The 24,346-nt window shown below is 43.9% G+C and overlaps 1 protein-coding gene across 1 annotated transcript in view; it reads left to right on the forward strand.

Moving 5' to 3' along the window:
• The window catches only part of atrn (attractin), a gene marked incomplete at its 5' end in the record, with an annotated part of 226,984 nt that overhangs the window by 89,256 nt on the left and 113,382 nt on the right, over nucleotides 1–24,346 (forward strand). Inside the window, 4 exons of the mRNA XM_083634035.1 lie at nucleotides 1,388–1,440; nucleotides 3,269–3,363; nucleotides 5,833–5,911; nucleotides 6,693–6,850. Of these exons, the coding sequence (XP_083490161.1) occupies nucleotides 1,388–1,440; nucleotides 3,269–3,363; nucleotides 5,833–5,911; nucleotides 6,693–6,850 (385 nt within the window). The remainder of the gene's footprint in view (nucleotides 1–1,387; nucleotides 1,441–3,268; nucleotides 3,364–5,832; nucleotides 5,912–6,692; nucleotides 6,851–24,346) is intronic.

Below are 24,346 nucleotides of genomic sequence, written 5' to 3' on the forward strand. Positions count from 1 at the left end.
ACTTGTCTCAAACATCGACTTGGACTCAAGGATGAACTGATTACATTTTGGTGGTCAAAGTTCAAGGTCACTGTGACCTCTCACACACCCAATTTCCAAGCTCTGTAACGCAACATCACAGGAGCGCCTTGACGGAATCTCTTCCAATTTGCCTCAAATGGCGATTTGGACTCCAGAATGAACTAATGGCGGAGGCATAAGTCTGCGTTGCGGTCGTTCTAGTTGGTCATGCAATGTGATGCTTTTTTATGATTTATGTATATTATGCTTATGTTTGTGTTGTGCTGTATTATGTGTAAATGAGAAAAGGCCAGCACTCACGAATGTCCTTTGAGCATTTAATAAGGTTTAGTACAACACACAGCAACAACGAATTTTATATTATTGTAATAATTATATATAACTAGTTAATTATATATAACTGTATTATATGTGTGCCTGCCTGTCATGTTCATGTTCTTTTGGGCTCTCTCTGTGCAGAGCAAATTCCCTGAGGGGCAATAAAGGTTTCATTCATAAAGGTTTCATTCATTCATTCATTCATTCATTCATCTCCCCTCCACAGTCCCTTCCGCCGGTAGACTCTCTTGCTGCTAAAACTCCCAAGCAGTCTAAATCAAAGATACAGTACGCACGTATTTACAAGTGTCACAGAAAAATTTCGAAGCCACCTACCAAAGCAGAAGGCTTCATTGCTTCTCTGCGGTGGGGTTTTAAACCTCAATGCTGCTAATAAATAAGTTTAACATACCAATCCTTCAGTGTTGTGCTATTGTGCACAGCCATCATATCACTCCACAGCACCCCTCTGGTCGGAAGCACACGGAAGAACACAATAGAGAAAGCATGGCGGCCATCTTGGCATTTCCGAAAAAATAAAATCACCGAGGCACTTATTAGCAGCATTGAGGTTTCAAACCCCGCCGCAGAGAAGCAACAAACCCTTCTGCTTTGGTAGGTGGCTTTGAAATGTTTCTGTGATGCTTGTACTGTAACTACGTGCGTATCTCTGATTTCGACAGCTTGGGAGTTTCAGCAGCGCGAGAGTCTGCCATCAGGGAAGGGACTGTGGAGGGGAGATGGTGACGTCATGTGCCCGGAAAACTGTTCTGAAAGGGGCTAGCTCCTTGTAGACACCAGGTGTTTATGTGGCAGCAACTATGCAGACAGATTCTCTTTTTCTATTTTCCTTTCGCCGCGATGCCTTCTAACTCCAGGTGACTGAAGGTCAGGGCTGAGGACCATGTGTCTCTTCAGCTGACGCATGGATTGCAGCCCAGCTTTGTTTTTAGCCACAGTTAGATCCTCGTCCTTCATGCCTGCCCTTCTTTCTCCCTTTCCACCATTGTTGTCTCATTACCTGTCATCTTTTCTTCACTTCTTTCAGGTGTGAAGTGGAAAACCGTTACCAAGGCAACCCCCTCAAAGGAACATGCTACTGTAAGTGGAATTCCAATTACCAACATTGGTGGGGGGTGGCAATCACGTTTAAGAAATCATTGACTCTTCCTCCTTGTTCAGGTCTATGCTAAGGCAGTTACATGGCACTTCAAATCAAAGTAGGTCTATCGGCACAGCTGCCAGAGGAGGTGCAGCTTTTTTTCAACAAGCGTGAGTGGCAGTTAGGAAGGAATCAAATGTGACACAGATGGAACTCAATTGCAGAAGAACGTCTGGGCTTTTTGAGGTGCCTTCTTTCTCTCCTCTGTGCCGTGGTGACAGTCATTTCAGCGAGCGTTGTGCTCTTAAGTCCACACAGGAAGTACAAACTTATCTTGTCATCATTATACTTGATCATTATACTACAACTCAACTGTGATGAAACAGGGATATAATATAGGTAGGAAAATAAGTATTTCAAACCAGCTAATGAATATATCTGTCTTGCCCAGCCTCTTTCTCTATTTATTTTTTATTTTTTTTAAGGTTAAAGGTTAACCTCTAAATGATTGTAAGTCTACCTGCCAAAGTGGCTGGTAGAGTAGACATACTTAAAGGGATACGCCAACATTTTGGGAGATTCGCCTATTTGCCATATTCCCGATAGTAAAACTACAATGTAGATGCCTTTCTCTTCCCTGTGCATGCAGTATAAAGTGCATTGCACCCCTCCTGCTAGTGAGCTTAGCAATGCATACCCCATTCAGTCACCAAAAATACACATTCCAACAGCGCCAGAAACACTCACATGTACATGTTGTGACTTGTGTAGTCACCATGCGATGAAATAATAATCCAACGTTATGGGAAATGGTCATTTTCAAAGTAAATATAGACCAGGAAGTACTGATGACTGCACACAGCGCATGTGCCTCAGCATACGCGGAAGTAACTTTGGTTCCGCCACGTTAGTTCTGGCTATGGATTTACTTAGAAAATGACCGTTTCCCATAACGTTGGATTATTATTGAATCGCGTGGTGACTACACGAGTCACAATATGAACATGAGTGTTTCTGGCGCTGTTGCAATGTGTATTTTGGGTGACTGAACGGGTGTAGGCTGCTGTACCGTTTGCTACCATTGTAGTGCTAAGCTCACTAACAGGAGGGGCGCAACTTTCTACTGCACGCACAGGGAAGAGGAAGACATCTATATTCTAGTTTTACTATTGGGAATATGGCAAATAGGCGAATCTCCCAAAATGTTGGCGTATCCCTATAATGTACGTAATTTTACAGCTAAAGTTTCAAACCAGACTGGGATGTGGTCAGTCAATTTTGGAATCTGCCACAAGTGGGGACATGTGTGGAAACTGGAAAGTCTGGAAAAGTATGGAAATGAATTAAAAACTACACATGATTGGCCAACCCATTTTCTAACAATAATATATTCATATAGCATTTTTCCTCACCGCAAAACCCGCTGACATTTCTTTTACAGTATTTCAGTATTTGTAGTTTCAAATTGTGATCTTAAGCTGTAGCTTGATGCAGGCTTGCAGACAGCCGTTTTACCCAGCCGCTGTCGACCTTCCTCACAGAGAACAGCCGCCAAAGTCTTCAAAGCCATTCAAGAAATTGAGGCCTGCAAAGTGTTTGGAAGTTTAAAATGGAAAATGCACTTTCCTGCCCTGAGCGCTGTGTGTGTGTGTGTGTGTGTGTGTGTGTGTGTGTGTGTGTGTGTGTGTGTGTGTGTGTGTGTGTGTGTGTCTGTGTGTGTGTGTCTGTGTGTGTGTGTGTTCTTGCGTGACTTTCAAAGTAAACTGAATGAGCCGTTCTTCTTTTTTGTACCCCCCACTCACCTACTGTCTCTGACACTTCAAACAGACACACTCCTCATCGACTACCAGTTCACCTTCAGCCTGTCACAGGAGGACGACCGCTACTACACTGCCATCAACTTCGTGGCCACGCCTGAGGAGGTATGCAGCCGCTGCCGCGCACCCCACCGACACAGCAGCTGTCCCGCTTTTATTAGGATTAAAGATTGTAAAGTCAGCATGAGGTGATGGCGATGACGTTTTTTTTCCTTCTTCTGTCAAACAATGTTCAATTTTCGCCCTCTGATTCGTCTCCAGTGGTTTATTTGTTATTTTTATAATGATGATAATGATGATAATAACATCCATAACGACGGTGGTAATCATCATAATAATGGCCATTGTACTGTAAGAATGCCAATAAGAACAATTCATGCAGCAGTTTTCTTGACAATATTACAAAGTTCTGTAAAATGAGAGCAACAAAACCAGCAGATCGAACATAAACAAACCATCAACCGTAATGAAGGGAAGACTTGTACTGCTGGCCCCATTGAGACCCTGTCAGCAGAGCCGACAAAACTATTCAGTGGCATATTATCATAACCATATTATCATAACAATACTGAAAAACAGAAAGTTCATTCAACAAAATTTGCTGTGCCCCGCGGCACGGACAGACGGGGAAGAGAGCAGATTGGAGTGTGATGAACTACAGCGGTACCCAGGCAGTCTCACAGATGTTTTCCCAGGAAAGCGAGGCCTTGTCCAGTCTTGTTTACCTGGCTGCAGCATCTGGACATGAAGCTGAATTACAAGGATCTGATTAAATGTGCCAGATGGGATTTTTTCCCTAGACCGATTTTTATTTATTTATTAGTTGTTGTTGTTTTTTGAGGATGCAGAGCCCAAGAGAGCTTAAAGGATGGTAATCAACCCACTTTGTATCATAGTCTCGGTAATGTAAGCACATGGGCAGTGTTTTACCTTCTCTCTCTGTTTACCTCACGGAGAAAAATGCTCCTGCTGCTGCCTGCAGAAACTCTGCCCCCACCAGCTGCAAGTCATTAAGGCTTGTTAAGGCTCTCCATGCGATTGTCCGTGGATGTGCGCATACTTGAAAAATAAAAATAAACAATAACAGCCGCCATCGGAGCAGATTCTCCCTCTACAGCAGAACTTCCGCAGCTCCGTTGTGACGCGTTGTGATGTAAAACGCGTCACAACGGAGCGCTTTGCCACAGGATGAAATGGGAGATCTCCATGAGGAAAAGGTAAACACAATGAGGTAAACACTACCCATGTGCTTATATTACCGAGATTATTAATGACACAAAGTGGGTTGATTACCGGTAAAGCCATCCTTTAAGGAAGAAGGGGGCGAGAACATTCATGCTGCTCACTGCATCAAAAGTTTTGTTAGCTTTGGAACTTATTACATGTACTGTACAGTATCATTGTAGTGGGAATGCTTGAGAAACAATGTATCATCATAGTTTATAATTATCTTAATAGTTATCGTTCTAGATGTGAATGGGCCTTGAGAAAGGATGGGTTTTTGATCAATTTATGCACTCAAACAAAATCCAATTTTAACAATGTCTATATTACACGTCCTTGTAGATACATACAGTAGAGGGTCTTTTTAATTCCTATAGTGGGGCCTCTTTAACCATTAATCTGCTCAAGACCCTATTTAAATGTTTGTTCTGTTGTTAACAAGAAAAATTAATTATTAACAATTGCCTTGTTAGTAAGACATGGCTATCCATTGTCCGGTAAATATTTATTAGCTCTTAACTTACACCTACTTAACGTCACGCTCGCAGACTGGACTCACTTTAGTTGCTTTACAGCCTGTGTCCATTTAGCGTATTTTCCTGGCAGTTAAACGTGGGCAACACGCTAGGGAGCGCTGATCCCAGCGCACTTCCAAGTAGCAGATTGATGGAAAAAAGGAGCGCTCAACACCAGCACATTTCTGAAAAGTTCAGATATTTCAGGTGGAAAAGCTGGGTGCGGACGCACAAAAAAGGCAGAGCGCTGTGAAAAAAGACGCTGGTACGGCAACCATTTTAGGGCATCCTCCTCCGTCAGAGTAAGCGTTGTCAGTTGTCATGTCTCCTAGTAAAACCATGTCGAGTGTGCTCTGAAACACCTTCAGTCCTCACACGAAAACGCTGTCATTCTTCCTGCATTACTGTTTCACTCCTCACGCGTTAGCCATCGCACAATACGGCATCACTCGTCAATCATCAGTCTTCACTCATCAGTCATCACTCCTCACACGAAAACGTTGTCATTCCTCCTGCCTCACTTACGTTGCCATACGCTGGGTGCAGCACACTTTCTCTAGACGGACGCAGACGCTCGCATACGCTCTCTCCTCATACGCTCTCTCCTCATTGGAAACAACTGAAAAAAGACGCTGGAGCTCAGCAAAATACACTATATGGACACACGGTCTTAATTGTTTATTCTGATGCAGATTATTTTAGACATTGATTTTCATTCAAACAGATGTGTTTTGCTGCTAATCCAAATGCAATTAGCTGTCCAAATGTCCTGTAGCGTGGCATTATTGTTTGCACTGCTGTTGACTGGAGTTAACTCGAACTTCTGTGTCCTCAGCCAAACCGAGATCTAGACATGTTCATCAATGCCTCCAAGAACTTCAACCTGAACATAACCTGGGCCACTAGCTTCACGGGTAGGTCTCCACCTCCACCCACATGCTGTCACACACCACCTCTGTCTTCTGGAGGTGTAGCAGGCTTAATTAAATGACGTGATGGGAGGGGCCTACTTTAACAGGTCAGGTTTCTTTACAGGTCTCATGCAGCTTAATAGGTCAAGGAATAATCATATCCGATTCTGTGTATTCTGCCAAATGTAGCAGTGAAATAAGATATCAAGAGCCTAGTTCTATATTTTTGGGTTTCAGTCTTGTTGACGTAACTGTATGGTGGGACATGATATACCTTTAAAAAAACATCATTGGGAGACTCAAAATCACTTTTGTGTAATTGCGGGAAAATACTTTTGGCTTCGCAAAATGGGGGAAATCATGTAGAGAAAGTGCTATCATGTTCCTCTGGTTTATCAGATAAGGATGAAAATACCCTGAATTGCAAGCTAACTATTCATGTTTAACACATTCTCATCACTTCACTTTATCTAATATATTAAATATTAGACACTGTTATTGTCTGATATTATTGTATCTACTATGTATTATACTTATGTAGGAATTATCCTATATACTGTGCATTCTTCTTAGTAGACCATCTATTAAAGATGTGCCACCACACAATGTGCCAAAAACCTTTCTCTTATGGCCCATTTCCAAGTGGTGCCATTTCACCTCACTTGTTGTGTCATAAATGGTCTTCCTTCCTTCCTGCCTGCCTTCACTCACTCACTTCCTTTCTATACTTTTATCCTTTCTCCATCTCTATCTTTTCTTGTCTGTTTTTCTGTCTGTTGTTCAGCAGGAACCCAGACGGGAGAGGAGATTCCCATAGTCTCCAGGAGTAACATCAAGGAGTTCAAAGAGAGCTTTTCCAACGAGAACTTTGATTTCCGCAACAACCCAAACATAACCTTCTTTGTCTATGTCAGCAACTTCACATGGCCCATTAAGATTCAAGTAAGTTGGGCGACTCACTGAGATAACATACATTTATAAACTCACTGAGATAAGAGATCATCATCATCAGTAAATGGGAGCGGGGCTCTGTCTGTTCGTCTGTCTGTCCCACCGATGACATCATCAGTGAGGTCATAAATCCATGACATCATCAGTGATGTCATAAATTCACTCACACACACACACACACACACACACAGTCACGAGAGAGACTGAGGGAGAGAGAGGGAGACATTGTGAACGCGCCAATAGGGCAGGCTGCGGGCAAGGCAGCGCAGGGGGCGAGCGTAGGAATCGAGCACGCGTAGTACAGATGATGCCTAGTACATTTATTAACTCACTGAGATAACATACATTTATTAACTCACTGAGATAACATACATTTATAAACTCACTGAGATAACATACATTTATTAACTCACTGAGATAACATACATTTATTAACTCACTGAGATAACATACATTTATTAACTCACTGAGAGATAACATACATTTATTAACTCACTGAGATAACATACATTTATTAACTCACTGAGATAACATACATTTATTAACTCACTGAGATAACATACATTTATTAACTCACTGAGAGATAACATACATTTATTAACTCACTGAGATAACATACATTTATTAACTCACTGAGAGATAACATACATTTATTAACTCACTGAGATAACATACATTTATTAACTCACTGAGAGATAACATACATTTATTAACTCACTGAGATAACATACATTTATTAACTCACTGAGATAACATACATTTATTAACTCACTGAGAGATAACATACATTTATTAACTCACTGAGATAACATACATTTATTAACTCACTGAGATAACATACATTTATTAACTCACTGAGAGATAACATACATTTATTAACTCACTGTGAGATAACATACATTTATTAACTCACTGAGATAACATACATTTATTAACTCACTGAGATAACATACATTTATTAACTCACTGAGAGATAACATACATTTATTAACTCACTGAGATAACATACATTTATTAACTCACTGAGATAACATACATTTATAAACTCACTGAGATAACATACATTTATTAACTCACTGAGATAACATACATTTATTAACTCACTGAGATAACATACATTTATTAACTCACTGAGATAACATACATTTATTAACTCACTGAGATAACATACATTTATTAACTCACTGTGAGATAACATACATTTATAAACTCACTGAGATAACATACATTTATTAACTCACTGAGAGATAACATACATTTATTAACTCACTGAGATAACATACATTTATTAACTCACTGAGATAACATACATTTATTAACTCACTGAGAGATAACATACATTTATTAACTCACTGAGATAACATACATTTATAAATGCTTTGTGCTTTATCGATGTGAATTTGCCATAAAGCTGCACTAGGCAAGACTTGTGTGTAAAAATACACCCATTTTATCAGTTGAAATAAGGACATTGGGCTCTAACGCAGAATGAGCTCATGATGAGTTGAGATGCTGTAGAGCAGGGGTCAGCAACCTTTTTGATATGAAGTGCCATTTTCAAATTTGCTTGTCAATCAGTGTGCCACACCAAGATTAATGACTCGCACATCAAAGTTTAAAGGTCTCATTATAGTCGAGCGAGGCTCCGCAAGGCAGACCTCCACAGATCACGTGCGCACTCCGCGCTGGGGCAGATGCTTTTATAGTCAGAAAGGCAGCCAAGTGATCAGCATGTTACATTGTACAATGTTAATGGTGAGAACAGCCCTGTCAGCCTATGAAAAGTCACAATGAAATGCTATTATGTGCAGTACTGAGTGTGCTTTCACTCTCAAACAACCATATACTGTATCAGCAAATTAATGAACCACCACACAACACATTACTTGTTGAAATGACTAAAAACGAACCGTTGCAAATCAAGTTTACCACATGGGTCAAGAAATGTGTTGAAAACACGGCTCAGTGTACTTACTTCTTTTTTTTCAATATTTTATTTTAAATTTTTATAGAACAATTATAGAACAATTATAATACACAAACAAGACAAATAAACAGGCTCAGACACAGGAAAGAAAACAAAACAAAACATACATCATCAGCGTTCAACATTACATTTTGCTACCAGCCACATAAGGTGCTTTTATCTGTAATAGATACTGTGCATGGGGTCCCACGCAAGGGGCCCACAAGAAACCAGACAGGAGAGCCTCAGACACTATTCATTCCTAACCTCATCAAAGTAGGCCAAAAAAGGGTCCCAAACAGTCGAGAACCTTTTAAGCGAGTTGGCTCTCAAGGACCTGAGTCTCTCCATCTGTATAATGGAGATCATGTCCATCAGGGAAGAGGAGGACTTCCATTCCTTCAGAATAAGTTTTTTTGGCAACAGTTGTCCCGAGTGTCAGAGATTGTTGCACAGCTGTAGGGAAATTCAGAGAGGACTCCGAGCAGCCGAAGATGGCGAGTTCTGCCTCCGGTTGCAGGGTTATTTTGTAGGCCTTAGTGTACCAGTCAAATATTTTGGTCCAGAACCCCGTCAGTGAAGGGCAGAACCAGAAGGCATGAGATAGCGTGCCCTCTGACACCTGTCGCACAGTGGTGAGACAGAAGGGTAGATCCTGAGTGTACTTACTTCTTGATTTCATTTCTCTCACTGCAAATCGCAGCGCTCCCCGGGAGCTGCGGAGGTACGCGCTGTTAGAAAAATCTTCAGGTACGTGCTGTGCGGCTGCGGAGGGCGTGCCCAGCGCATTGACGTCATTTTTGGTGCGCGGCCCTCGCTCCTCCTCTGCGCCTGGCTCGGCGCAGTGACCATAAAACAAGCTTCAATCTCCAACGATCTGTAATGGTATTCCATCCAAAATCAGGACGTTAAAATGAGAGCATTATACGATACACAGCACGGTCCTTCTCTGTCTTCCACGCTGTTATTTTTCATCCACTTCTTCAGCTGCTATGGAAGGCAACCAATCAGAGACAGAGTAGAGTGGATCACTACCGTAAATATCCTAAATAACATGCCACACAACTGCAAATGACTGTGAAATGGTAATTTGGCAGGGTACTTCAATGTTTCTACAAAAAACATCTCAATTGTGAATTTATTGCTACTGTGTGCTGCTGTGACACTGTTTACCCCTTGTGCCAGAGGTGGCACCCGTGCCATAGGTTGCTGACCCCTGCTGTAAAGTCTAATAATTCAAACAGTTGCCCCTGACTGCCATTTGGGAGTCGAACTGGCAAAGTTACTAATACAGCTTTAAACCTCAGTCCTATTTTCCATCTTCAGATAACACAGATGCGAAAACTATTATAATTTAATACGGAATTAATGAAATATGGTAGAACTATGATGTAAAAAATATGATTTATGCAAACTAAACAAGTCCTGAATGTTCTCTGTTGCTGCTTGGACTCATTTTTATATTTGCATATGCGCTTCTGTGCAGCTGCATGTTAGTAACTAGCTGGCTTTGGGCCAAGTGCCCACTGGGACTAACCATGCTCAAAATGAAATGTATTCATCATACTGTAAGGCACCCTGAATAAAAGCATCCACCAAATGGCACGTCAGCTCGTGTCATAATGTTTTCATTGTGTGCACTCACTCATAGTCGGGTCACACATGTTAACACAAATAATGCTAAAGTCTAAAGCTGGTACATTTTCACTGTGACTGGTAAGCTTGTACCAACCACTCCTGCAGGTACCCATCTACTCTTCTATTTCTGTTCAAATGAAAGTGGCCAGTACATCTTGGCACTCCCCGGTCACTGTAGCCGTGTTCCTGCCCTGGACGTCCACTATCCATTCTCTTAGTGTTGATGTGGCTCCTAGCGAGGTGCTGCTCCTTGGCAGCAGGAGTGAATGCTCCCCTGTATCTGCTCGCCTGGCTGCCGCTGGCATGTGTTTATACAGCCAAGCCACAACCACTGCTGCACTCAGTGAACCTCTGCCATGTGGAGGGGGCGTTGAGGAGAGCGGACCCATCTGTCCCGTCAACAGTCCTCTTCCTGTGTGTCGGCTGTGATGGGAGCAATCTGTCCCGTCACACAGTCCTCTTCCTGTGTGTCGGCCGTGATGCCCTGGCGTAATGTGAAGTGTTTAGCACCTCTAATTGCGTTATTTGCACCAGGGTTAGGGTCAACTCGCTTCAATAGATTCACTGAGTGGATTTTCTTCAATGTTAGGAAAAATATAAAATGTACATGCTCTTGATGTCCAGTCTATTTGGAAATTATTGAGTGAGAAGATTACGTCATTAGTGAATTACATACAATCAGAATTTAAGAGCAGACCACCATCAGAATCAGAAATACTTTATTGATCCCAGAGTAATTGGGTATTGCTGCTGCTGTTCACATTCAAGTAGGGAAATACAGTAATACTGTATGAGCATAGAGAACTACTAAGAAGAATATAAATAAAACAATAAAATTTAAATATACATAATACAGTACTATAATATACATACATACAGAGCAGTGTGAATAATAATAAATATAATAATAATATTAAGGTGCAATAAGTTGCATTCAGTAAATTGCACATCAGTAACAGTGTGGATAGGTATTGCACATTGGATTATTGCACGTATTGCAGTATTGAATAGTTATTGCTAGGGCTGTCAATCGATTCAAATATTTAATCACGATTAATCGCATGATTGTCCATAGTTAATCACGATTAATCGCAAATTAATTAAAAAAAAAAAATCTGTTCTAAATCTACCTTAAACCGATATTTTTCAAGTTTCTAATACTCTTATCAACATGGGAGTAGACGAATATGCTTGCTTTATGTGGATATGTTTATTATTATTAGAACAATGACAAATACTGTCCAGAATATTCTTCAGAATGACCTCAAAGGTGTGCATGCTGAACCATACTGTATACTGAAGTCGAAGCATATAGCCTACTGTAGTAGGCTGCATAATTAGCCTACTGGTTCATCTGAACAAAACGTAAACTACGAGCACAGCTTAGAATAGCATTTATAAATGTCTTTTGTAATATAGCAGCAGTGTAGTATAGTGAACACTACAGTAAATATCGGCAAATGAAGACAAAATCTCAAAGACTGGATGCTGTTGAGATTTGAGGCTTAATTGCGCTGTGCTTAATTGGAGAGCTTTGTGTTTGTGCAAAGAATATGGGTAGTATCCTATTAGTATGTAATTGGCCTTTGGTAGGCTATTGTTATTATTGCTACACTGTAGTTAGAATACTCACGCATCTCTGAGACTGCAGTGTCAGTCTGTTAACGAGCAGCGGGCGAGGCGTGCGCTCTCTCTCCCCCGTCTCTCTCTCACTGTCTTGGTCTCTCTCTCACTGTCTCGGACATCTTCTCAATTTGCGAGACGTGTGAAAAGTCATGAAAATGCTGTGCAGTTCCGCACAAAGCGGGACATCTGGCCACGCTACTTGAAGCTGAACTTGCCATTACACCCTTCCTCCCTTTCTGCTCCTCACGGAGGTTTGTTTCTCCTTTGCTTCCTGATTTCACAAACTACGGGCCGGACCAAGGCTCAAATATCACAGAGAGTACATGCGTTTATCGCGCGTCAAAAAAAATAGTGGTGTAAAAGGAATTTGCGTTAACTCGTTATTAGGGCTGTCACTTTTCATTCGAAATTCGAATGCAACTTCGAATGTGGGGGAGGGGTTCGTGTTCGATATGTAAATTGACTGTTCGAAAAAAGAAAAAAAAAATATTAATTTTTTTATTATTATTTTTTTTATTTTATTTTTTTATGAACCAAAATGAACGAACTGCTGCTTGCTGGTAATGTTAATCCCATGTCAGAAAAAGTCTCCAGATTTGTTGCGTTAGTCTCTTCTGAGAAAGATTGTCTCCAGGGTCTGAAAAGTTGTCTCGAGTTGGATGCAGCCAAGTTTGTGAGGCAGTGTTGTGACTGTGAGCGTCCAAGCTTTTTTTTTTTTTTTTTTTTTAATTAACCAAAAAACTTCGAATATATTCGAACGAATTTCGGGCAATTAAAGTTCGTTCGAACTTTATTTTGGGAAAAAGTGACAGCCCCACTCGTTATTATCGCGTTAACTTTGATAGCCCTAGTTATTGCACATTGAGTTATTGCGCAAATTGTGGTATTGCACGCTGCACTGTTCAGGGGTACGTTGTTGTTTGAGTTGCTGATGGGGCGAGTAAGTCTGAGGCTCTTCTATTGCCTCAGAGTGCCTCTGACACGGGAGGAGTTAAAGAGTTTGATGGCCACAGGCAGGACTGACTTCCTGTGGCGCTCTGTGGTGCATCTTGGTGGAATGAGTCTTGAGCTCCTGTGCTCGACCAGCTCGTCATGGAGTGAGTGGGAAATGTTGTCCAGGATGGAACGTAACTTGGACAACATCCTCCTCTCTGACATTTCTGTCAGAGAGCCCAGCTCCAGTTTGTTGAGTCTGTTGGCATCCGCTGCCCTCAGCCTGCTGCCCCAGCACATGACAGCAAACAGGAAGGCACTGTCCACCATAGACCCATAAAACATCCTGAGCATTGTCCAGCAGATGTTAACTGCCAGACTGCTAGCCACTCCTTTCCCTTACTGGCCCACAGTCTGTCATCCACTTAGTTATCCTGCAGATTAGAGCCCGACCGATATTGACCGATTACCGATATATCGTATCGGCCGATATGGTGCGCCGATATTGCATTTTTTTATTTTTTATTTTTTAATAGACAGCATGTTGTGTATATTTTATATTTTTTCTTAAAGGGGGACTAACCCCCCCAGATATGTAACAAACGATGATTTGAAAATACAGTACCTATGGAAAAAATCTAGAAATGACATATACTCTTGTCTATACTATACTCTTTGGCTGTGCTCAGCTCAGGAATTTTTTCCGGAAATCGACGCCGCGCTTTACCCACCGCCTCGAAAATAATTTATATGAGAGCTGCAATATCTTTATAAATATCAACAACTAGCCAACGCTGGTGGCCTGTATGGAAACAGCGTTGCTCAAAATGGTTGAAAGTTATATCAATTTGGTAATTCAGTGGCGAACTAGAAATTTAATTATTTTTCTGCATGTATGTGTATGTGGCGTCTGTAACTTACGTGTTAAAAGAGACTAGTGACGCGAGAGCACAGCACAGTGAGGACAAACGCCCCGCTCTCACGCTCATGTAATCACAATGCGAGATTTCTCCACGTCATTCCCTCGTCCAACTTGCGATATACCGCGCCATGAAATCCGTTTTTAATTTTCGTTTGGGGGCTTTTCGTGATTCTTGTTAAAAGTTACTGCAGCGCAGGGCAGTGTATGTGACAGTCAGACCTCCATGTGAAGAGCTCCGCCCGCGCGTCCCCGCTGCCTGGAGCACAGCAGCTCGTGCTCGCGCTCTAAAAGGCAGGTGCCTACGAGCTGCTGCCTGGCCGGCAGAAAGTGCTCCAGACTCGGTGTGATAATCCTGTAACAGCATTTGAGCTTATTCAGGTAAGATATTAATAATGTAACGACACACTCAGCGATAAACTGTCTACAATGAAGACGTGTCAAATATGACAACGTGGTGTTCAGTATTTTAAGAGCACAGGGTTTTTTTCATTTCCTGAAAAGTTGGCGTTTTGGAGATAAGTGGCTTTCATTGCACAGTGACGATATTATAGTAGCCGATGTGTTTAGAGCAGCTTTGTCACGTTGTCACGTCGTAGTATAGCGTTATATTTTACATGTGCGCTAAACTGCGATGAGATTTGTTTGCGGAAATGACGGCGGGGATGAAAGTCGCTCAGGGAGGCTCACTTTGGTGCGGGGGGTCGGAGCTGATGATGTTGCTGCAAACACACAATAACCCCTCCCTCCCTCCAATAGGCTTGGAGTTGTGAGGAGCCGGGAAAGGGTACAGGGGGAGTAGGGGAGTAACTATTGTGGGAATCCCGCATCTGTTTGCGTGAACCACTGCATATGACTGGGCAAGCCGCTGGTCACAGACAGGCGGGCAGAGCGTCAGTGCAGCAGCTCCGTGTCCCCAGCGAAAAGGGGCACAGAAGACCACCAGTGGTCCTTGAGAGGATTCCAGCATTCTATGTTGTCTCTCAACCTAATTATATGGAATTCTGGACAAAATCATATCTAGGCTATAAAAAAAATAATAAGATTTGCATCTGAGAGACCAAATCTCATCATAGGGCTCCTTAGTATGAAAAATGTTGGGAATGATTTACAGCAACACAATGCCATTTCTTTTTATGATTATAGTGGCATTTATTGATAGTATTGTGTTACATAGGAGTTGGTAGGAAAATAACAGGCGATTGTAATCAATTAACAGGTGATTAAGAGGTCAAGTGACATCATGGGAATAGGCTTGGAGTTGTGAGGAGCCGAAAGGGTACAGGGGGAGTATAAAAAAAAAAAAAAAAAAAAAAAAACTCTCTTGTAGGGGAGTAACTATCTTGAAATCCCATAGTCTTTGGGGACAACGTGACGTCAGGTTGTACCAAATCTCCCATTCATTTGAGGGCAAAAAAAAGCAGTGTTCCACCCATAGAGGGCGCTTATGACAGGTATGCTGCTGAAAAATGATACAAATGGTAGAATGGCAACAGTTTGCTCACAAATGTGGAAATTTTGACCAGCATTCTTCACACATCACCCCCAAAGTCATATATATTGGTTAAAAGCTGAAAAAAAGTGTTTTGGGGGTTATGCTGCCTACACACTAGAGGATTTTCAAATCTTAACCGATTTTAAAAACATGAGAGACCACAGACATGAGGACAATTTCATCAGATTTTAACATTAAAATCGCCTGAACACACACACTAGACGATTCGGCCAGACTGCGAGACCACACACCAGCCGTTTGAAGTACCGACTCACAGCGATTCCAGCAACTAGACTGTAGGCTGTTTATATCCCACAGAACCGCAATTTTTTCCCACAGACAACGGCGGATGGCTCTCCAAACATGCGCCGAGCGGCGGGTCCGCTACAAGCGGGCGGACACCCTCGCAAAATAAGCTAAAACAACGTCCTGTCTGAGAGCTCATATTGCAGCATGTCCGCTCCCTTGGGGGGGGCCGCTCCGCTCGGCGCATGTTTGGAGAGCCCTCCGCCGCTGTCCACCCTGTTTTAAGCTGCTGTGAGGATGCTGGGGAGAGGAGCTACATGGCTCTGCTGTTGCCATGGCTGTTGCTCGTTTGTTGTGAGCGCTGCATTAACATCCGGGTATGACGCGTCGACGAGTCCCGGTCTGCTTGCTCTCATTGGCTATTGCGGGTTCCGTCGGGAGACAGCCATCGTAAATATCAAACATGTTTGATATGCCCGATTCGAGATCGGGCAGGCTCCGATTCAATCAATAATTTATTGACACCAGACACTTGACAATTATTTTGACAAAAAATCGGTTGAGACTAGCCTCGAATCGGGCCACGCCCCCCCGAGGGGAATCGGGCATTAAATCGGGCATTTTATCCTCTAGTGTGTGGGAGGCATTAGTTACACTTTAACTATTTGTTCTATTGTGTTTTTGTATTTCTAGTTATTTATAATGATTAAATTCCCAGTTAAGTTTACTGTTTCATTGCATTGAGTTTATTAATAAGCTGTAAAATATCTTGCCTACATTAGATATTTCAATTCATGTCAACTCATATCTTTGTCAAGTGTTTGATATTTGAGGGTTGCTGATGTGGTGCCTCCTCTGGTCGTTAAGGGCGCCTGTTCGGAGGGAGGGGAACTTTGGAATAGCGTGATCCTCCCACGTGCTATGTCCTACCGGTGAAGCTTCCCCTGTCAGGTGAAAAGATAGGGCTGGCTAACTGCCCATGTGGAAGCATGGAGCCAGATCGGCAGAGGGTGGAGCAGCAACCAGGATAAATAAAGTAAAAATTAGCACTAATGGGGGATAAAAATTTGATAAAAAATCAACAACAACACACACACAAAAAAAAAGAATATCGGTCGATATTATCGGTATCGGAATTTTTTTGCTCCCTAATATCGGTATCGGCATCGGCCTCAAAAATCCAGTATCGGTCGGGCTCTACTGCAGATGTTAACAGCCACCCTGCTAGCCACTCCTTTCCCTTACTGGCCCACAGTCTGTCATCCACTTAGTTATCCTGCAGATGGCCCCTTTATGTGTTCTCATAAATATACATATGCACACAGACACACACACACACACACACACACACACACAGTTGTGTACTTTTTTTTTATCTCCTTCTCATTATTATGTTTTAGTGTCTCTCGACATTTACAGTATGCGTATTTGTCTCCTTGTTTTCTCCAAAGCACTTTCTTACCATTTTTTTTATAGCACTTCATATAAAAATGTAATTTACTGGTTTCAATATACATTGTGAATTGGGTTTATTGAAAGTTAATTAATTCTAACCCTGATTTGCATGACTGGCTACCCAATTGTGTTGGTACAAATACTTCAAAAGATGTATTTCAAATGCTCTATATTATTGATTTGTATCTACAACCAAACTGTGTGTGCAGCTGATAGTAAAACCATTCAGAGGAAACTTGCTGTTTATATCCTGTAGTTAAAGGGCAGTTTCTGGCACTCTGATTGTATGGCTGAGGCAAATGTTTCTGTACATGTGCATGAGTGTATACAAAGTATTGAAATGAATCAAGTATTAAAGCTAAATTTGATACGGAAATGTGCTGCCACGATTGGGTGGTGCTGGTTTGGGACAACTGCGGTGACTTGTTCTGTCTCCATGTGCGCTCCACACTGCTGCCAGCTCGTGGGCCTCCCCGATCAGTTCTGGAAGTGATTTGACAGGTCGTCCCAAGCTCTGTCCCCCTCCCCACCCCTCCGAAAAGGGATAGTCCTCCCTCTCGCCCGCCTCCATCCTCCAGGAGTGTTTTAGTTTGCCCAGCTTCAGAACCAAACCCCGGCCCCTGCCAAGCAGCCCGAGGAGGAGAGCCACGGCTTCAGACCGGCTCCCAGCCTTCCCCCTTCCAGGCACCTCTGGTCCCCCTCACCTCTCTGCCCCTCTCTCCTGCTGGGTGGGATCATGTTGGAGATCACCCCTGTCCTCCAAACCATAGCATGCAGGTCTGCTAGCGTGTACGTTTTCCTCCTCGCACTTATGGAGCTTTACCTTCGTCAGCGAGGTAACATTTTCCACTTGATCCTCTTCCTTTTCTCCCAGCCCCACTCTGTCTCCAACTTATTTATTTAAGCATTTCTTCTTCATAAAGGACTTTTACTCACTGTTCTTTTTTCTCACTTTCACTTGCTTCCCTTGCCGTTCGTGGTTTGTTATGTGTTGGTTGTGCGCTCTATGTGTGTTTGCGTGTGTGTGTGTGTGTGTGTGTGTGTGTGTGTGTGTGTGTGTGATTGTAGGTGGTTGGTTGTCCAGTGTTGGCAGGCAGCGATTGAAGTGTTGGGAAATGGTTCATAAACAGCTACGGAGAAAGTGCAAGGGCAAAGTGGAATGTTAAGTTGAAACACATGGTGCATTGAGAGTGGGCTGTGTGCAAGCAAAGCTTTTTCTCCCAGCTTTAGTATGCAATTATACAAAGCTGTCTGTCTGTCTGTCTGTCTGTGTGTGTGTGTGTGTGTGTGTGTGTGTGTCTCCGTCTGTCTCTCTGTCTCAATCGCTCACTCACTCACTCACTTCAGCAGGCCACCTCAAAGTTGTCTCTCTTTTTTGTTTTTCTTTCACATGGTCAAAAGTCCCGCTACAATGGTGTGTATACCATTCGCAGCAGGTTCTGTGTGTGTGTGTGTGCGTGTGTGCCTGCGTGCGCGCGCATGTGTGTCCTTGTGTGTCTCATCCATTTTGCACGGTGAGAGTGCACATTTGCTTGTTTTGGTTCATTTACATAGAGATTCACCTACAGCTGTGAGTGGTGACTTCAGTACTTTCACCTACAGCTGTGAGCGGTGACATCAGTACTGTCACCTACAGCTGTGAGCGGTGACATCAGTACTGTCACCTACAGCTGTGAGCTGTGACTTCAGTACTGTCACCTACATCTGTGAGCTGTGACTTCAGTACTGTCACCTACAGCTGTGAGCTGTGACTTCAGTACTGTCACCTACATCTGTGAGCTGTGACTTCAGTACCGTCACCTACATCTGTGAGCGGTGACTTCAGTACTGTCACCTACATCTGTGAGCGGTGACTTCAGTACTGTCACCTACAGCTGTGAGCTGTGACTTCAGTACTGTCACCTACAGCTGTGAGCTGTGACTTCAGTACTGTCACCTACAGCTGTGAGCTGTGACTTCAGTACTGTCACCTACATCTGTGAGCTGTGACTTCAGTACTGTCACCTACAGCTGTGAGCTGTGACTTCAGTACTGTCACCTACATCTGTGAGCGGTGACTTCAGTACTGTCACCTACATCTGTGAGCGGTGACTTCAGTACCGTCACCTACAGCTGTGAGCTGTGACTTCAGTACTGTCACCTACATCTGTGAGCGGTGACATCAGTACTGTCACCTACATCTGTGAGCGGTGACTTCAGTACCGTCACCTACAGTTGTGAGCGGTGACATCAGTACTGTCACCTACATCTGTGAGCTGTGACTTCAGTACTGTCACCTACAGCTGTGAGCTGTGACTTCAGTACTGTCACCTACAGCTGTGAGCTGTGACTTCAGTACTGTCACCTACAGCTGTGAGCGGTGACTTCAGTACTGTCACCTACATCTGTGAGCTGTGACTTCAGTACTGTCACCTACAGCTGTGAGCGGTGACATCAGTACTGTCACCTACAGCTGTGAGCGGTGACATCAGTACTGTCACCTACAGCTGTGAGCTGTGACTTCAGTACTGTCACCTACATCTGTGAGCTGTGACTTCAGTACTGTCACCTACAGCTGTGAGCTGTGACTTCAGTACTGTCACCTACATCTGTGAGCTGTGACTTCAGTACCGTCACCTACATCTGTGAGCGGTGACTTCAGTACTGTCACCTACATCTGTGAGCGGTGACTTCAGTACTGTCACCTACAGCTGTGAGCTGTGACTTCAGTACTGTCACCTACAGCTGTGAGCTGTGACTTCAGTACTGTCACCTACAGCTGTGAGCTGTGACTTCAGTACTGTCACCTACATCTGTGAGCTGTGACTTCAGTACTGTCACCTACAGCTGTGAGCTGTGACTTCAGTACTGTCACCTACATCTGTGAGCGGTGACTTCAGTACTGTCACCTACATCTGTGAGCGGTGACTTCAGTACCGTCACCTACAGCTGTGAGCTGTGACTTCAGTACTGTCACCTACATCTGTGAGCGGTGACATCAGTACTGTCACCTACATCTGTGAGCGGTGACTTCAGTACCGTCACCTACAGTTGTGAGCGGTGACATCAGTACTGTCACCTACATCTGTGAGCTGTGACTTCAGTACTGTCACCTACAGCTGTGAGCTGTGACTTCAGTACTGTCACCTACAGCTGTGAGCTGTGACTTCAGTACTGTCACCTACAGCTGTGAGCGGTGACTTCAGTACCGCTCACCTACAGCTGTGAGCTGTGACTTCAGTACTGTCGCCTTTCCAATCCGCTGCATTAAGTCAGCACCACACATTATTACGAAAGGAATCGGACAATTCAGCCATGCTCCTTTTTCACATAATGTGTATGAAATAATAGAGTTGAGAACACTTGAGCAGCACAAAGCCCTTTAGGTGTAATAGCACTTTGACCAACACAAAAACAACCGCTTCTACAATGCTCAAAGTGAATTTGAGGTTGTCGTCATCACTGCCGACGGCCCCGCATAATGAAAGCAGAATCAATTGCATTGAGATTAGTCAGCGAGCTCTGACTGCTGCTCCTTTTCCCTTTTGCTTTCCTGATGAAGAATAGATTTGGATTTAATGATGTTTGTAATGAAACGCAAATGCCAAACTAATTACATTAAGAGATGTGATCTCCTGTTCCCTGCCTTAGTGAACATGCCATGATATGGTGGATATTAGAGCAGTCTCCAATTTAATAGCCCGCTGTGGAGTAGCAGGTGTAGCTATCAGCTGGCAGTCTGCATGCATGTAGTCAGTGTGTATCTACACCATGCATGGGTACCTGATTGGTCCTTCTTGATACTGATTGCAGACACTACCCTTTTGGCCTGCTTGGACACAGTGGCTGCTTTATCTGAAAGATCATTGACTAGGAAGCTACTCATTATTTTAACAGCATTAGATTTTTAGAATATGACATTTACCACAGGCATTTTTGAGGAGACACCTTTTTGAAATATTCACTGGCACTGGATGAAATTGGCTGTACACATGCACATACATGCACACACGCATGTAAGTGCCAACACAAAAGTGCACGTGTGCAGTCACCCACACAGCAACCTCGCCTCATTATAACGTCTTCCCTTTATTTTCCTCAATCCTTTTCCTTCATATCTTGGTGGCGCCTGTTGAGCAGCCCTCTCTCACGCCGATAACGATACATCTCTTCAACGCTCCAGTATTGTTCAAGCGGCTGTCAGAAGCCATTAGCGCCAGAAGTTTTCCCGTCTTAATGACCGGTGGCAGGATGACAGGGCCTGCTGTGAGATCCTCCACAGCCCCTAAAGAGTCACCCTCTGCTGGGCACACAACGACAGCATCACCCGGGCCTCCCGCCGCCAACATCAGCCTGCCTTGCGTTTACAAAGCACAGCACACAGCTGACACTCAAGATGAGCCACTACCATAACTGTTAGCGCACATCTTCTGGCCGTTGTGGCCCTAGCTGCTACCATAACTGTTAGCGCACATCTTCTGGCCGTGGCGGCCCTAGCTGCTACCATAGCTGTTAGCGCACATCTTCTGGCCGAGGCGGCCCTAGCTGCTACCATAGCTGTTAGCGCACATCTTCTGGCCGTTGTGGCCCTAGCTGCTACCATAACTGTTAGCGCACATCTTCTGGCCGAGGCGGCCCTAGCTGCTATCATAACTGTTAGCGCACATCTTCTGGCCGTGGCGGCCCTAGCTGCTACCATAACTGTTAGCGCACATCTTCTGGCCGTTGTGGCCCTAGCTGCTACCATAACTGTTAGCGCACATCTTCTGGCCGTTGTGGCCCTAGCTGCTACCATAACTGTTAGCGCACATCTTCTGGCCGTTGTGGCCCTAGCTGCTACCATAGCTGTTAGCATCCATCTTCTGGCTGTGGCAGCCCGCTTGTACTTTTCAAAATGAAGGCGCTAGTTAAAGATGCCGTGGCGTTGACATGATGTTGAAGCACCTACAGTAAGCTTCAATGATGCTTTTCTTGTGTTCAGGAACTACAGCAAGTTGGATTTGGCCTTGAAGGCATCTATTGTGTCACCTCGAGGCGTGGACGGCTTTGTTAGGCTGCTGTCACTAAGCGCACCACGTTTCAGTATACCAGCTGACGGCTTAGGGCTTCTTTGATAACTCTAAGCTTTGCTCTTACAATAATCCAATCACAGTTTCCTACAATCTCTGATAGTTTTTCTTTAATCCTTTACCTCCCATTTACATTCATGGGCAGAAAGAGAAGATTCCTTCAGAAAATATTTTCCCTTAATTACAAGCTGGTGGAAATTCTCAACACTTTCCAGAAATGTCTCTACTTTGTTTGCAGAGGTGTATGGGAGGATCTGTCTGGCAGAGTGGAGCGACCCTCTGTCGCCTGCAGCACGGCCTTGGACCAGAACTTTTCTAAATCCTGCTTACTTTGGAGAAGCGCTGCGGAAGTGGGCAGACCGGGCGGGGAGAGGGCAAGAGAAATGACGGCCGCTGCCTCAGAATATTTTCGATCGAGATGTCAAAAAGCCATTGAGGAGGGATGTCAAAATGCCATTGAGGAGGGAGTAGCAAAACAGAAAATGTCGATGTCTCCTGTCTGTCCACCTCACACTTTTTCATCTGAACCCTGCAGCTGGTGTCTCTCTCTCTCTTTCCCCTTTTCCACCAACTGTGCTGGTGCTGGTGCTGGTGCTGATGCCGCTTGGCAGTTGTTCCAACTATGAAGCTTTGAAGAACCGGTTTGCTTTTCCACAGGCTAGAGCTGGCTAGACAGCCACGTCATTACGTCATTGTATACGTCTGAATGCTTTGCAACATGATGTAGCTACCGGGGCTAACATTGCTAGCCCATAAATGTTAGTATATCTTTTTTTTTATCCATCTGAATATCTTAGTTCAATGTAGATGCAATTGGAATATATAATTGGCTTGTTATAACACACATTTCAGAAATAATTGCTATTCACAATGGCAATACTTCTCCTGGGTACTTGTTTCAAGATGGGTGGGCTGGGTTGCAGATGTCACTGCAGACCCCCGCCACCTTGAGCCGCCCCGGTTGACAGTGGCACCGGGAGCAGCCTGGGGATCAGCTAACCCCCGCTCGGCTCTCTCGCTTCCTGGTGGGCTGTCCTCCCAGCTGCTTCCAGGCTCCAGGCATCCAGCGCAGCCAGCACTCCGCCCACGGTCCCGGAAAGCAGTGAGGTCTGGGCAATGGACGCTGTAACCTAGATTTACATTATATTTACGTTTGTCACATCACAATAATTCCGCCCCCAGCCCCGGACATAAGAGGTTTTCCTTCTTGTCCAGCAAAGAGTTGGTGCCAGCAGTTTTCCTGCTCGAGAGCTCATTCTGGTTCTTTGGCTGTCGAACATATGAAGAACTGGTTCCAGATTAGGCACTGGCTCAGAACCGGCCCTGGAACTGCCTTGGTGGAAAAGGGCTATCTGTGCCCCTGCCCCATAGCAGTTTAAATGCTATTTACTGGATGCTTTATTATCTTAAGTGCCAGGCACTTTAGATATAAGCCTGGACATGGGTGGCAGTGGCACGAGTCGGTTTCGAACACCTAACCCTAGCGGTGTTTGTGCCATGCTCTACCCATCTAGATACAAAGGGAATCAAATCCCTAACCCTTCCAGTGTTGGTGCCATGCTCTACCCATTGAGCTACTTGACACCAGGTAGTACAGAGAAATTCAGTCCCATGCTGATGACATCGTCTTTTCACAGTTTTTCTGTGAGTGTATTAGTACCGTGAATGTCTATTTTGTGTTCAACAGTCTGGATGAAAACGATCACACTGAGGATTCGGCGCTCAACAGTAATCAACAGCATCACATTAGCAAGCCAGATGGTGCAGACTACACAAGTAAATTAGACCCAGAGCCGTTGACGAACGCACACGCGCCTGTCGTCCTGCTGCACAGGGCCAATGCCTTTGGCCCCATGTTGTTCTCGAACAAGTCACTGTTAGCCTTACATATTCTGATCCATCAAGCTTTTCCATGCGTATATTGTTATTACTAATCATATATTAAGAATTCATAGACTAATCTGACATGCACACAGCTGTCTTCTGTGGCTTTTGTCTTTTTTCTCCCCTCTGTTTTCCTGTGGAATTGTATGCAAATCCCTGCGCTGCCAGGGAATAATAAGCGAGAGTGGTGATGAGTTCTGGTCCAAGGTGTCACCTCGGAGAGCTGTTTGAGAGTGTGTGAGGGGAATTCTGTGGTTAGCAGAGACGCAGTACCCCC

The sequence above is a fragment of the Poromitra crassiceps genome (genome assembly GCF_964638095.1).
Source record: "Poromitra crassiceps genome assembly, chromosome: 3".
Taxonomy (NCBI): domain Eukaryota; kingdom Metazoa; phylum Chordata; class Actinopteri; order Beryciformes; family Melamphaidae; genus Poromitra; species Poromitra crassiceps.